This window comes from Pollicipes pollicipes, unplaced genomic scaffold (genome assembly GCF_011947565.3).
Source record: "Pollicipes pollicipes isolate AB1234 unplaced genomic scaffold, Ppol_2.1 Scaffold_4002;HRSCAF=4701_pilon_pilon_pilon, whole genome shotgun sequence".
NCBI classification, from domain to species: Eukaryota; Metazoa; Arthropoda; class Thecostraca; order Pollicipedomorpha; family Pollicipedidae; genus Pollicipes; species Pollicipes pollicipes.
Window position 1 is genome coordinate 18,427,720 of NW_023596420.1, and position 12,420 is coordinate 18,440,139.

The 12,420-nt window shown below is 51.0% G+C and overlaps 2 protein-coding genes across 2 annotated transcripts; one reads left to right on the forward strand and one right to left on the reverse strand.

The window, feature by feature from the left end:
* Window positions 1–146: 146 nt before the first annotated feature.
* On the forward strand, window positions 147–7,742 carry LOC119093952 (peflin). The gene is made up of 4 exons (XM_037216974.1): window positions 147–377; window positions 2,557–2,716; window positions 6,372–6,515; window positions 6,928–7,742. Exons 1-4 carry the CDS (start codon window positions 363–365, stop codon window positions 7,152–7,154), a joined length of 546 nt encoding a protein of 181 aa, XP_037072869.1. The 5' UTR covers window positions 147–362; the 3' UTR covers window positions 7,155–7,742.
* A 780-nt stretch (window positions 7,743–8,522) lies between these two features.
* Window positions 8,523–9,721, reverse strand: LOC119093953 (uncharacterized). The gene is made up of 2 exons (XM_037216975.1): window positions 9,609–9,721; window positions 8,523–9,206 (listed from the first exon to the last, which is right to left on the reverse strand). Exons 1-2 carry the CDS (start codon window positions 9,711–9,713, stop codon window positions 8,904–8,906), a joined length of 408 nt encoding a protein of 135 aa, XP_037072870.1. The 5' UTR covers window positions 9,714–9,721; the 3' UTR covers window positions 8,523–8,903.
* Between the last annotated feature and the right edge of the window lie 2,699 nt (window positions 9,722–12,420).

Sequence of the window (12,420 nt, forward strand, 5' to 3'; positions counted from 1 at the left end):
AATTTAAATTTCTACCCACACTTCTGAATTAATTGAATATTCAAAAGGCTATTTTTGATATTTAAGTAGTGCATTATGGCGCGATCGTTACGTTAGCGCCATTAGCCACCTTTTCTACCACGCCCGCTCTCTTAGAACGATATCATTTACAACGTTTTTAGATTGGTGGGAGGCGACGGTCGGGTATTGGTGGAAGCGTTCCGCAGTGTTCCGTCATTCCCGTGTTGTTGTGGCCATCGACGACTGCGGTAACACGGTGGAATATATACTGGGGCCCAACATTTCTTTCCTCCAGCAGTAGTGCAATCTCAAGTCTGCAGGAGACGGATACGTTGCAGTACCGCTTTTTCAAGGCTACTTCGATGGCGAACTACCCTGTAAGAACCAGGCCTAGCATTTTCAAAGTTTGCATTAAGGCAGATGGGCCATGCAGACAAATGTTTTTTTTATTGTTCCAATGGTCATTTTTTTGGCAGCATGAAGCCAGTCTGCAAAAATCACTTCGCTGAACTCTGTGTGCCCCAGAATGAGGCCAGGCCAAATTCCACTGGTATTTTATTTCTTATTGTAAGACAGAATAATGATAAGTGTGTCTTGAATTGCCTGCATTATGCTAATTCCGTGCAACATTGCTTCTCTGCGCCCTGAAATTGGTAGTGACTGCACCAAACTTTGATGGCTCAGGTTTATGGCATACATGTCCTGCAGCTGGTAATGCCTCAAGCGTTCAACATAATATGTGCATGTCATAGTTTGGGCATTAGGTACCCTACCCACAGTAGCTTTGTATGATGTTTTTTGCATGTCATGATCAGGGTTCTCTTTATTTTTCTGGTAGTCTTGTAGCTGCATTTAAAAAAAAAAATGTTGGGGGTGGGCAAGTATAATATTACACATTATGATGGGCCCCTGTCTGTTTGATGGTCACCAGATTGGTAGATTGAAATGGTTAGTTTATTAAATTTGGATATGTCTCAGCTTTTGTTGTGTTTGTTTACAAAATGTGTCCATGCCTTGGTCCTAAAATAATGCATTTTGCGGGTTGAGAAAAAATGTTTGCATTAGACCATAAATTTAATGGAATGGGGCTTTGGGAAAAGGGTGTAGGTGTACTTTCCTACCTCACGTTAGAAAAAATCATTGCACACCATTCGTCGTGTTCAAGGCGGCACATCGTAAATCATCTCAAAACAGGTAGAATCATGCTCCTACCTTCGAATTTCAATAACTTCGATGGCGGAGCGCCGCGCGCACTGCACCGCCCGGACTCCCCAGTGCCGTTTCTGCGTTGCCGTCGCGTAAATACAATATTTCTGCTTACCAAGAACTCTACAAAATGTACGGGACCAAGGTAAACCATTCGTCTTGTTTAAGGCGGAACATATCGTAAATAATTTCAAAACAGGTAGAATCATGCTCCTACCCTCGAATTTTAATAAATACGATAGCGAGCTCCCGAGCGCCGCACGCCCCGCACCGCACTGCCTCGACTTCCAAGCGCCGTTTCTACGTTGTTGCGAACGCACAATATTTCTGCTTATCAAGAACCATAAAACATGTACGGGACCAAGGTAACAATAATAAAGCAACCAAAATCGTTTCTTATCGAGTTTAGGTACATTTATGAAACACGCAGGCCAGAATAGTCCAGAACATATCCTAACCTAACCTAACCTAACCTAACCTAACTGAGAATAGACCAGAACCTAAGCTAAGCTAAGCTAAGCTAGCCTGACCTGACCTGACCTGACCTGACCTGACCTAACCTAACCTAACCTAACCTAACCTAACCTCCCCACCCTATATCCCCTTCAACCCAGCATCTCATTGGCATCCATGTTCCATGCCATATATAGGTGCCATATAGTGAGCTTTTATTTAGCTGCCATGTTCTCATTTTGCTTGACATTTCCCACCCAATCCCCCTGCAACCCATGGTCCCGTTGGCGTCGAGGATCAAATTTCATGGATTCTTGCTACCTTGTCCGGTACATTTTTATGGTTCGCAGTAAATATGGTTTATAGTTATAGTATGGTTTATATAGTATAGTTTAGTTATAGTTATGGTTTATAGTATGGTTCGCAGTTAATATGGTTTATATGGTAAATATGGTTATGGTAAATATGGTTTATGTTCAGTAAATATTTTTGTGGTTCGCAGTTAGGTTATGGTTGTCCTGCCTTAAACATGACGAATGGTTTACTTTGGTCCCGTACATTTTGTACAGTTCTTGGTACGCAGAAATATTGTATTTACGCAACGGCAACGCGGAAACGGCGCTGGGGAGTCCAGGCGGTGCGGTGCGCGCGGCGCTCGGGGGCCCGCCATCGAAGTTATTGAAATTCGAAGGTAGGAACATGATTCTACCTGTTTTGAGATTATTTACGATATGTCATGCCTTAAACACGACGAATGGTGTACAATGATTTCTTCTAACGTTAGGTAGGAAAGTACACCCTGACCGGGAAAAGTTTTCTAGGTGGAAGTAACATGCTGCTTTAGAGCATAAATATACTAATATATGATACAACTTCATGGCTTTGATTGGCTTCCAGGGCCAGCAGCCAAGTGGCGGTCTGGATCCTAAGGCTGCTACATGGTTCCGAACAGTGGACCGGGACAACTCGGGCCGCATAACTGCGCAGGAACTGCAGCAGGCGCTCTCCTCTGGCAACTGGCAGAAGTTTGACATCTCATGCTGCAGGATGATGATTCGTAAGTGTATCACTGCCTTGCCAGTTTTTTCATGTTTGGTTCTAAGGTATCTGGGTTGATAAAGGGTTAAGCTGTGCTGGGAATATGCACTACTCATGTGCACTAGATATATAGATAATTTAAACATTCTTTTGTGAAGTATTGTTTTTCCACAATCTTATGAGTGATAATGTTTACCAATGCTCTAGGATAGACAGTAAAAATATTATGTTTGAATGGCACTGACTTTCTGTGGCTATGTAGATAGTAGTATCTGTGATGCCAGCTCCATGCATCTTGAAGGTAGTGTCTGATGCCTGTTACATGTTTTTTTAAAAGCAAGTAGTGCAGTGCAGTTCTCTGGAAAATAATCAGTGCTGTATTGTCATTTCCTTAAATACTGTCTGATCTGACAGGATCTATTGATAGCATTGTTTTTGCCACAGGCCAACAGGTCAACCCATTATGAAAGCAATTTTGAGGTTCCATAACTGTTTTTTGGGATCAGCAAAAATCAAAAGCAACCACCAGGCTATGTGAATGTCTCTTCTACAAATCACCAAGCAGTTAACACTGTACAACTCACAGGTGTGCCTGGGTTTGGCTGGGAAGTAGTCAATACCATCTTAGCTTGTGGCTTCAGGTTATGCCAATTTCACTGGTTATCTGCCATGCTTGTAGGGGCCACAAATACAACACTGTGTGGCCAAACAACACCCATGTTTAAATATTTGGTTTAAACCTTTTGGTTCAATAGGCTCCTGGAATCAGAGCCATCATAATCAGCTTGTCTTGTGTGAGCACTGAACCCACCATCTGATCTGGGAGTTATGGGTCAGTGACGTCATTTTACTGCGGAAACTACACGGTCGCAATGCTGGGCACGGTCCTCTCCGCTTCCTGGCGTTATCTGACCTCTGGAGCAGCCGCTACCACCGGTGACAGGCCATACCAACAGGGGCAAATAGCTTGCACCCTAGGCGACTCGAAGCCATACCGCCAAGGTTTGGTGAGTCGGAGGGTAGATACACTGACCAAATGCGTTATGGGGACAAACAGCTGAGGCATTGGTTGGGAAACCGAGCGGTGGGGGCTCTTAGGTCTTCACAGACGGAGGTAAGTCCATGCAAACTAGCCAGGCACATGTGTGAGTTATCTCTCTCCAACACCCTCCCAAAGCATTTGCAGTTTTCTCAGTGATGATGACCAAAACGTAAGTCATAAGCATATTGATGTCGTCGACTGCAATTGCTGGGCCTGGCACGCCTGTCCTGTGTCCAGACCCAGAGGCCGTCACGTTCCCTACACTGATTTGTGAATTTCCGTGCAACAGTTCCGTCAGTTGTGCAAATTCTGCCAACTAAACTGCCATTGGTGCCGTTCTTCCAATGTAGTGATCATGCACATGCAGTGTTGGAAATTCCAGAAGTTTTCCTGGTAGCAGAGTACAAATTTTCTATAGTGGAGTGCAAAATCATTCAAGCACTGCAGGTCATTACAACTTTATATTATCTTTGAGAGATAATAGTACAATGGGTGGCACTCAACAAAACGGCCACTTTTCATATGCAGCAATTCATGTAAAAGCACTAAAAACACTGAAAGGAAACATCAGTTTTAAACATGGCACATTGAAACAACACAGTCTCATACTCTGTACTATGAAACACATGTGCATATACATTGGTTTGCAATTTATGAAAGGCTCTGTCTATACACCCTCCAAAATGGAGGGTAACTATGCATCGGGTTTATACACTCTCCACAATGGAAGGTAGCTACACACCGGGCTTATACACCCTCCAAAATGAAGGGTGGGCATGATGCGCACAGCCAGACGAAAATGGTACACAAAAAATACAAACGAACATGCCACAGACGGCCACCTACTCACGCTCCACCACGGTCATGCTGCTCACGCTCCACCACGGTCATGCTACTCACGCTCCACCACGGTCATGCTACTCACGCTCCACCAGCTAACTGGTTTTAAAAACAGCTCAACATTCATGCCCTCCACCTTCCCATTCCCGGTCAACACGAGAGGCCATGCACGTCCCACCTGAACAATAGAGACAGGCAGCACTCTTAACCGATTTGCCGAGCCAGCGCAAGTACAATGCCTGACAGACCCGTGCAGGCCGGCCAAAAGGGATCAGAGCCAGTCACTCCGCTGGCTCCGGCGGATAATGCAAGGTATTAATGGATTTTGATGCGCTTGAACCGATATCAGTGCGAAATATGGTAATTTATGTTGCAAGCAATTGATGTTTATGTCATAATTAACCCTTCTCCTTAACTGGCGGGCAAAAGTTGTGGGTTCATGCTACTCTGGTGTCCTGGGTTTTTGTCAGAGGAGATGACTGTCTCCGAGCAGTTTTTTGGCTATTTAGAGCAACTTTTTCGACTTAAAAGGGTATTTTTGTAAAACCTGAATTACCAGCTTTAATTTTACACCCTTAAGTGACAAATTTAACTTGGTTTAAATCCACAGCTGCCGTAACATTTTTGCACACCGGATACCAGGAAGTGCCCAAAAACCCAACCACATGGCAGCTCTCTATGAGAACAAATAAGTCCTTCTTCGTAATCATGATGCCCATCTCTATACAGCTACCCTCCAAATGTTGACAAATCTGTTCAAGACATGGGCGCGAGTAGAATATTCATGCTCTTGACAAATCAGTCACAAGGAGGCGAATCATTAAAACCAATTGGAGAGTTTTGCTATGTTCAGCCTCCATCCTGAGCTGGGAGGCGGGCACAAGCCACTGAATAGTTGAGACGTTTCCGACACTGAATTGCGAATGATTATCTTATGCGCATTGCCATGACACAGCTGTGGCGCTCGGGTAGGCGGCCGTCTGCGGTAGATGATTGGGCGTGTGGTTTTCTATGAATGTTCGTTGCATCCCTGGTAATTAATGCGATCCGTCGTCAATGGTAGGTTGAGTCATGTTCAAGTTTGAGTTGGTCTGCGTAAGGCATAGGAAGTGAGAGCTTTGCTAATCTACAGACCGGTGCGATTCTGGTACTCGTTTCTCATTTCCCGGTATTGTTCAAAAGCGATTCCATTCAACATTCACGTGCCTTATTTTTCATATTTCCATACATGGTTTATCATATACCTGGGTGGCAACACAGGCTGCTTGCTATTGGGCATCTTAGTCTGGTGGGTGCAAGATTTGTGCTCTTGTAGATATCAATACATGGCTCCTGATCGAAGCATTAAGTCTCGGGGTGTTGCATCTTCTGGTTCTATTTTGTCCTGACACAAAGAGGTAAAATGAGGTCTTCCAAAAGCTGTTCTTGTTGTATCATTATGGAGTCCAAAATATTTCATTTTACCTAGTCACAATCCTGGAGTACAAAATTTCCTGGTATGCATCATACCAGGAAACATCAAGTTTTCCAACACTGTGCACATGTATTTCAGTTTGTGGCTTTTGTGGCAGCTGTGGCTTCTGTGGCTGCCATGATTGCTATCGCCAGACAGCTGGAGTCTTGACTTAGTGCTTTGGCAGAGCCAAAGCACTAAGTCACAAGATAGATCTGCCACAAGATCGATCTGAAGAAGGGTCTTTGCCAAATTTAAGCATAGCTCCATACTTTCATTGACACATCGTTATGCGACAGTGTTGCTGTGTGCTTGAGTCATTCGTTTGTTTTGCTCCAGGGATGTTTGACAAGGACGGAAACGATACTGTCGACATAAACGAATTTGGCCATCTGTTCAACTATGTCAATGCCTGGATCTCAGCATTCCAGAAGTATGACACTAACAAGTCGTCGAGCGTAGATGCCAAAGAGCTGCAGCAAGGTACGGATCGACTGCCTTTGTTTGTCGCCCGTTCGTATTCCAATCCTCCGCCCAGTGTTTTTCCTATCTCCCATAAGCATTTCAATGATGCACCATTCACAACTCTTTCAGCGTGCTGCTCAGAATCGGGTGTCAGGCAAGATGTTGTTTTTGTTTGCACTCAACTTAAGAGCTATGTCAAACGATGCTAATTGTTTGATATTGCTGTGTCCAAAGTTTGGCTCACGACCGTGTCTATTAATTTTTCCTGTGTTATGTCTCGACTCTAAAGTCTAGCTCGTCTTCATTCTCATGCGCATGGGCCACCGTTCGCGCCAGGCAACTGTGAACCGGCGATCAGTGAGTGGGACACGGCGAGGCCTCAATTACACTTCGTGCGCATAGCCCGCTAAGGATGCCCTCGCTTCGGCAGCCTTCGCCGAGATGGGCTACCGCCTGTCACCGGCCTTCGCTGAAAGCGTGCTGAAGAAGTACGACGTGAACAAGTCCGGCCAGATCACCGTCGACCACTTCATCCTGTCGTGCATCCAGCTGCAGAACCTGACGAACGCCTTCCGTGCGCGAGACTCCGCCATGAAGGGCATGATCCAGATCGGCTTCGAGGACTTCCTGTCCACGTGCTTCAAGTGCACGGCGTGACCGGCCTGACACGGGAGCGGGAGCGCGGGAGCCGGCCGGGTGGTGCGGGCTCCCGCCGCGGTGCGGACAGATCTGAAGGCGCATCGGGAGTTCGTGGCCGCGTTACCCTGCTCATGAGCATTGGCTCTTGGAACTTCGCCTGAGTGGAGACGACCATGCGAGATCCGGTTTAGTGATTTGGGCGTTTCTCATGCAGTTTTTTGTTTCGCTACAGGCGGGCCTTCCGCTTTGTATGCTGGGCGTGTGTCACGCTGCTCCTTGCGGCCCATACCCTGGCTGGATATCTGTTAGACTTTGTTATTGGTGCACATTCAATATTTGCCTAGCGCCCATGCTGCCTTAACTGTGGTGCATTATTTGCATGTGCTTTTGGCATGGAAGGCAAACATGTTTTTCGTGTGGAAAAGTGGTAATATCCATATGCCAAAATGTAAGGAGGTGTGCCAGATCTGTTTCGAGCACGGTGCTTTGTGGGTAGCCTTATTTCCCGTGTGGTGTCGTATTATCTCACTCTAGTGCTGTATGGTCTCATGAAATCTCGCGACTTTGTCTTCAGTTCTCTTGAGCACAGTACACTGTCAGCAATGGTCAACTTTGTCGAAGGGCAAGCCTTTGCCACGAGCACGACCACGGCTGTGCGGCTGCCGTCCCATGATGATGACCGCGGCTGTGTAGCTGCCGTCTCACGAGCACGACCACAGATGTGCAGCTGCCGTCTCACGAGTACGACCGCGGCTGTGCAGCTGGCGTCTCACGAGCACAACCACGGCTATGCAGCTGCCGTCTCACGAGCACGACCACGGCTATGCAGCTGCCGTCTCACGGGCACGACCACGGATGTGCAGCTGCCGGCTCACGAGCACGACCACGGCTGTGCAGATGCCGTCTCACGAGCACGACCACGGCTGTGCAGCTGCCGTCTCACGAGCACGACCACGGCTGTGTAGCTGCCGTCTCACTAAACCGCGGTTGCCGACGACCGCGGGATAGCGCGATGGATTACTTGTGCTACCACCACCGATTGAGACAGATTGTTTCAGTTGTGTGCTAAACGCTCCCCATGCTATCTTACTGGGGCTCAAAGTTCTCGTCTCAGCGACTCGTTGGAGAACCTTGGGGTGTTCTGAGTGTGTAGGTCCCAACTACTTAAGCTGTCTCGTGAATTTCTGATGAATTTCTGTGCGGAGGAAGAACCTTATCGTGTTTGTAGATGGAAACTATCCCACATAAGATGATTCCCGTGGAATAGTGGTGGAAGCTGGTGTCCAAAGCTTTTAGTAGAAATGAATAAACAATTTGATGAAACACTAGGAACACAATGATAAGGGCTCTGGTCCAGGAACACTTAAAGCCCCCCACCAGGTGCGAAGTCTTGCAAATCTCTGTGGTCAAGTGAGCTTGGCGGAATATGACAGACATGAACCCCAGCCTCGTTTCACGCCAAACGCAATTTATAGCCATTTTTGCTTGGAGGGGAGCAGCTGGAGCACGTTGAAATGAGTACGAAACTACGCCATGACCCGTGCCCGCCAATGATTTTTTCGTCTGTGCTTCCACTTTATTATGCCACTCATAACAACAGATTAATCATTTAAACACAAGAGGCACTAACTATAGAAATTAGATAAATGTGTACTGTTTGGTGGCCGCCGGCGAGTACAAATTCAGCGATGGAACAAAGAATTACACGTCTAGCGTATTAATCCTCATATGAATAGCATGGGTAGCCGCTAGGAGCATGAACATAGCCTAGAACTCGATAGCTTCGATCACGTCGCCGTGGAGCCCCCTCCAGCCGGTGAGCTGTTTTGTGGTGCTGCTTCGCTGTTGCGCGATCTTGGCTTCCTCATGGCGCTCGGCGTCGGCGGCCATCACCTCTGCGGCCAGCCAAGCCGTTTCAGGCGGCACCGGCTCTAATGTCTCCTCCTCCTCCTCCTCCTCCTCCTCTTCCTCCACTTGGAGCGGGTCAGGCCCGCCGACCAAGGCCGGGTCGACATATTGCCGCGGTTCGCGCCTCCAACCGACGTGCCGGCTCTTCAGCAGCGACTCCACCTGTCGGCAAATGCGGGCATCTCTATTTGTGCCCTCGCACGCCAGGCAGTAGCTATACCTGAATGACCTTGGGCGGGACACCACGGTCATCGGTACGTTTGCACCTTTATGTCCAACTCAGGTGGAAAGGGCAGCACCAAACTTGTTACTGGCCTTTAGGGATAAGGCGGCCGAATCTACCACCGTGTCATGCTTCAACTAAAATTAGTGTTATTACGACAGGAGCGGTGCCTGCGACACTATTCGGGATCGCTGTACTCTCAGCCCCTTGCTCCATTATGGTTCGTTCCCGCTCGATCCTAACCGCGCTCGCGTTGACGTCTCTCGTCTGGCGTCCTAGATCCTGTCTGACACTTTGCGCCTCTTCCAACGCGCTTCGTCTCATCTAGCCCTGCGCCTCACCTGGTCGCGGACTCGGGTGCGGCGTTCCTTGCCGAGCCGCTGAGTGGAGGCGGCCGCTGCCAGCACCAGCAGCACCAGCACGCTCAAGAGTCGGTGGCTGCACATGACGGCGGCGTGCCTACGAGTGCGCGGCACGGCGCGGCCGGCGCCGCCCCCCGGGCGGCTCCGGTGTCGGTACGCAGCGCGCCGGCGGACGGTGCCGGGTGGTCCGCGCACCCGCACCCGAAATCCATCCCGGTTGTGGCGCCTGCTCGGACTGGACCGCCGATGTTGAGATGCGGGCTGGGAGGAACGAGAGGTTGGCGAGCAAGGCATCGCTCAATAGACGCTCATAGTTGGGTAATTCGAGTCGAGCTGGAGACATCCCGGACGGCCAAAATCCGACGGTGTTGCCAACCCGCACAGTAAGTTGAATATTAGTTATAACTGGGCTAGGTACACTGGGTGCCGACTAGGTTTTATAGTAATTTATGCAATTTATAGCGCAAATCGCTTCCGAACGAGCCAAAAAGTTATTTCCTCTATTACTCGATGGTGACTTGGATCACGAGGTACAGTGGTGCGGTGTTCACACCGCCCTGACGCAATGTGTGATGGCCGTATTCTGTCACCCGCCCGCACCTACTCGAATGAGCAGCCAGCCGATTCGCACCAAACCATCAACAAGATGCGCCGAGGCGATTGATGGTTATCACGTGCCGCTGTCCATCTCGAAATCCTCGCCCATCCCCGCACTCCTCACATCAACTCAAGCACACCTGCATAAAGCCGCCAATGCCAGCACGTAGTTTATTACACCGCTGGAATGCTGGCCATTGCCCCATATGACTGTCCTACGTCATGGCTTCAACATCCGGCATCAGCCGCCCAAAACTCAAGCCCCCCTCACACTGGCAGTGCACCAGAACCCCGTGCCCGCGTCACACGCAAACACACGTGTCCAAATGGCAGCGCCACCTCAAACTCTGTCAGCCTTTGAAGCACAGCCGATCAGCGCGTTTGGCGGCCAGTGGCGCCGCTCGGCCGCCGCCTGCAGCGGCCAGCCAGCGCGCCCGCACGCCGCTCTTCACAGCACAACAAGAGTCCGAAGCTAACGCGACCGGGAATGTACGCAGCAACAGATTGTCAACGCGAAGCGTTTAAAGGTTTGTTGCTATTGCGACACCTCACGCCATCTAAAGCGGTGAACGGCTCACTACTGAGTGCGAAATGACTGCCAAAAACGCGCCCGAACCCATCAACGGGGCAGACCGGCGTCTTTCTCCACAGCTGCCGCAGCCCAGCCGGTCCGGCTGCACGGGCCGGCAGCCGCCACTGGAGGCCCGCGGCAGCCGCGGCGCGCCGCGCCACCCCGAGCAGCGGCGGCCACCTGCCGTGGCGTCGCGAACAGCATACAGCGGCCGCAGCGCTGACGGCGGCCTGCCCGAGAGCTCAGATCTCCGGACTCGCCGTGCCGGCAGCTGGCGACGCCGGCCCTCCCTCGCCGCCGGTCCGCTCCGCCGGCCCTCCCGCCGCGCCGGCCAGCTCGGCCGGCTCCGTCGCGCCGCCCGGCTCCGGCTCCGCGGCTAGCTCGGCGCGGCGGCTCCTGACGACGCGACGGAGGGTGCGCAGCAGCTCGGCCGGTTGCCGGTAGAGCAGCCGGCCGTCGGCGCCGTCCACGGTCACCCGGCGGCCCGGCAGGCGGCGGGCGCCTGCAGCCCAGGCGGCGTTGAGCTCCGCTGGCAGAGTCTCGTCGTGGTAGTTGCCGGTGAGGACGGTGACGGTGAGGCGGGCCGGCAGTGGACGCAGGCCGGCCGCCAGCCGCACCTGCGCGGCGCTCTCGTTCAGGAAGTGGTGCTCGTCCACCACAGTGCTGGCGTGGCGCGGGTGGCACAGAAGGTGTTTCTGGCGGGTGGACGGTGGCATTACGTGGACAGGCGGCGATAACGGACTGCAGTATCTCGGATGCTGTCACACGACTCAACGAAAGGCGTCAGCGTCCCACGGCGTAATCACATGCTTCGCAGCATCATAAACACCTTATGCTTCCAACAGATTCGTCTGTGCATCACACCCCAGTGCACGACGCATCGTGCTTGTAATGTAATGCACAAACATTTGCATGTTCCCAAGACACGCAGCAGACAATAATTTACACACCAGGATGTGCGTTTGCAAGGGCTCAAGCTGCTCAAGACGGCGTGCAGCTCCGAACTCCGGCGGATGTCCGCAATCACTGCCTCGAAAATATCTGAAATTGATGGACGCCTGCTGTGTCTGTTGGCAGTGGACTAACCTAACTGTCTACAACACGACGCTGAACTGCCAACCTGTCTGTTGATGACGGTGTCTCCCAGCTGATCGGCCACCTCGTGCAGCGGAGGCTCCATCAGGCCGGCCATGAGCATGGGCCGCACCAGGCCGGCCGCCGCCGCCACGTGCAGCGCCTGCAGCGGCGGCAGCAGCCGGCCGCGCACGTGCGCCAGCCACGGCGCGCCCTCCTCCAGCATGTGCTCAGTCAGCGGGTCCACCAGCACCAGGTCCGACACCTCGCTGCAGGGCGGCACGGCTCATCACGCTGGGCCGGACGGCTCATCAGAACCATGCACGCTAAATGCGCAGCACACATCTCCCTGCATTTTATAGAAACACCGCGTTTCTTTTCGCTGAGCTGCCTTCGGTGGCAAGAGCACAAAAAGCATCCAAATCCCGCTTACGTACACGGGCCCGGTAGCAGCTGAAAAAAACATAGCCGCCCTGGCCGGACAAAGATCCACCTTTAGACACAAATGCGGTAAATATTTCCGAGCCGGAGGATCGCCCCTTCACTCGG

Excerpts from the sequence above, each read along its gene's own strand:
- LOC119093952 (XM_037216974.1), top strand. Across the intron at positions 2,717-6,371 it reads ATGCTGCAGGATGATGATTC|GGATGTTTGACAAGGACGGA; the intron begins GTAAGTGTATCA and ends GTTTTGCTCCAG. Across the intron at positions 6,516-6,927 it reads TGCCAAAGAGCTGCAGCAAG|CCTTCGCCGAGATGGGCTAC; the intron begins GTACGGATCGAC and ends TCGCTTCGGCAG.
- LOC119093953 (XM_037216975.1), bottom strand. The coding sequence starts at position 9,713 with ATGTGCAGCCACCGACTCTTGAGCGTGCTGGTGCTGCTGGTGCTGGCA. Across the intron at positions 9,207-9,608 it reads GCACCCGAGTCCGCGACCAG|GTGGAGTCGCTGCTGAAGAG; the intron begins GTGAGGCGCAGG and ends ATTTGCCGACAG.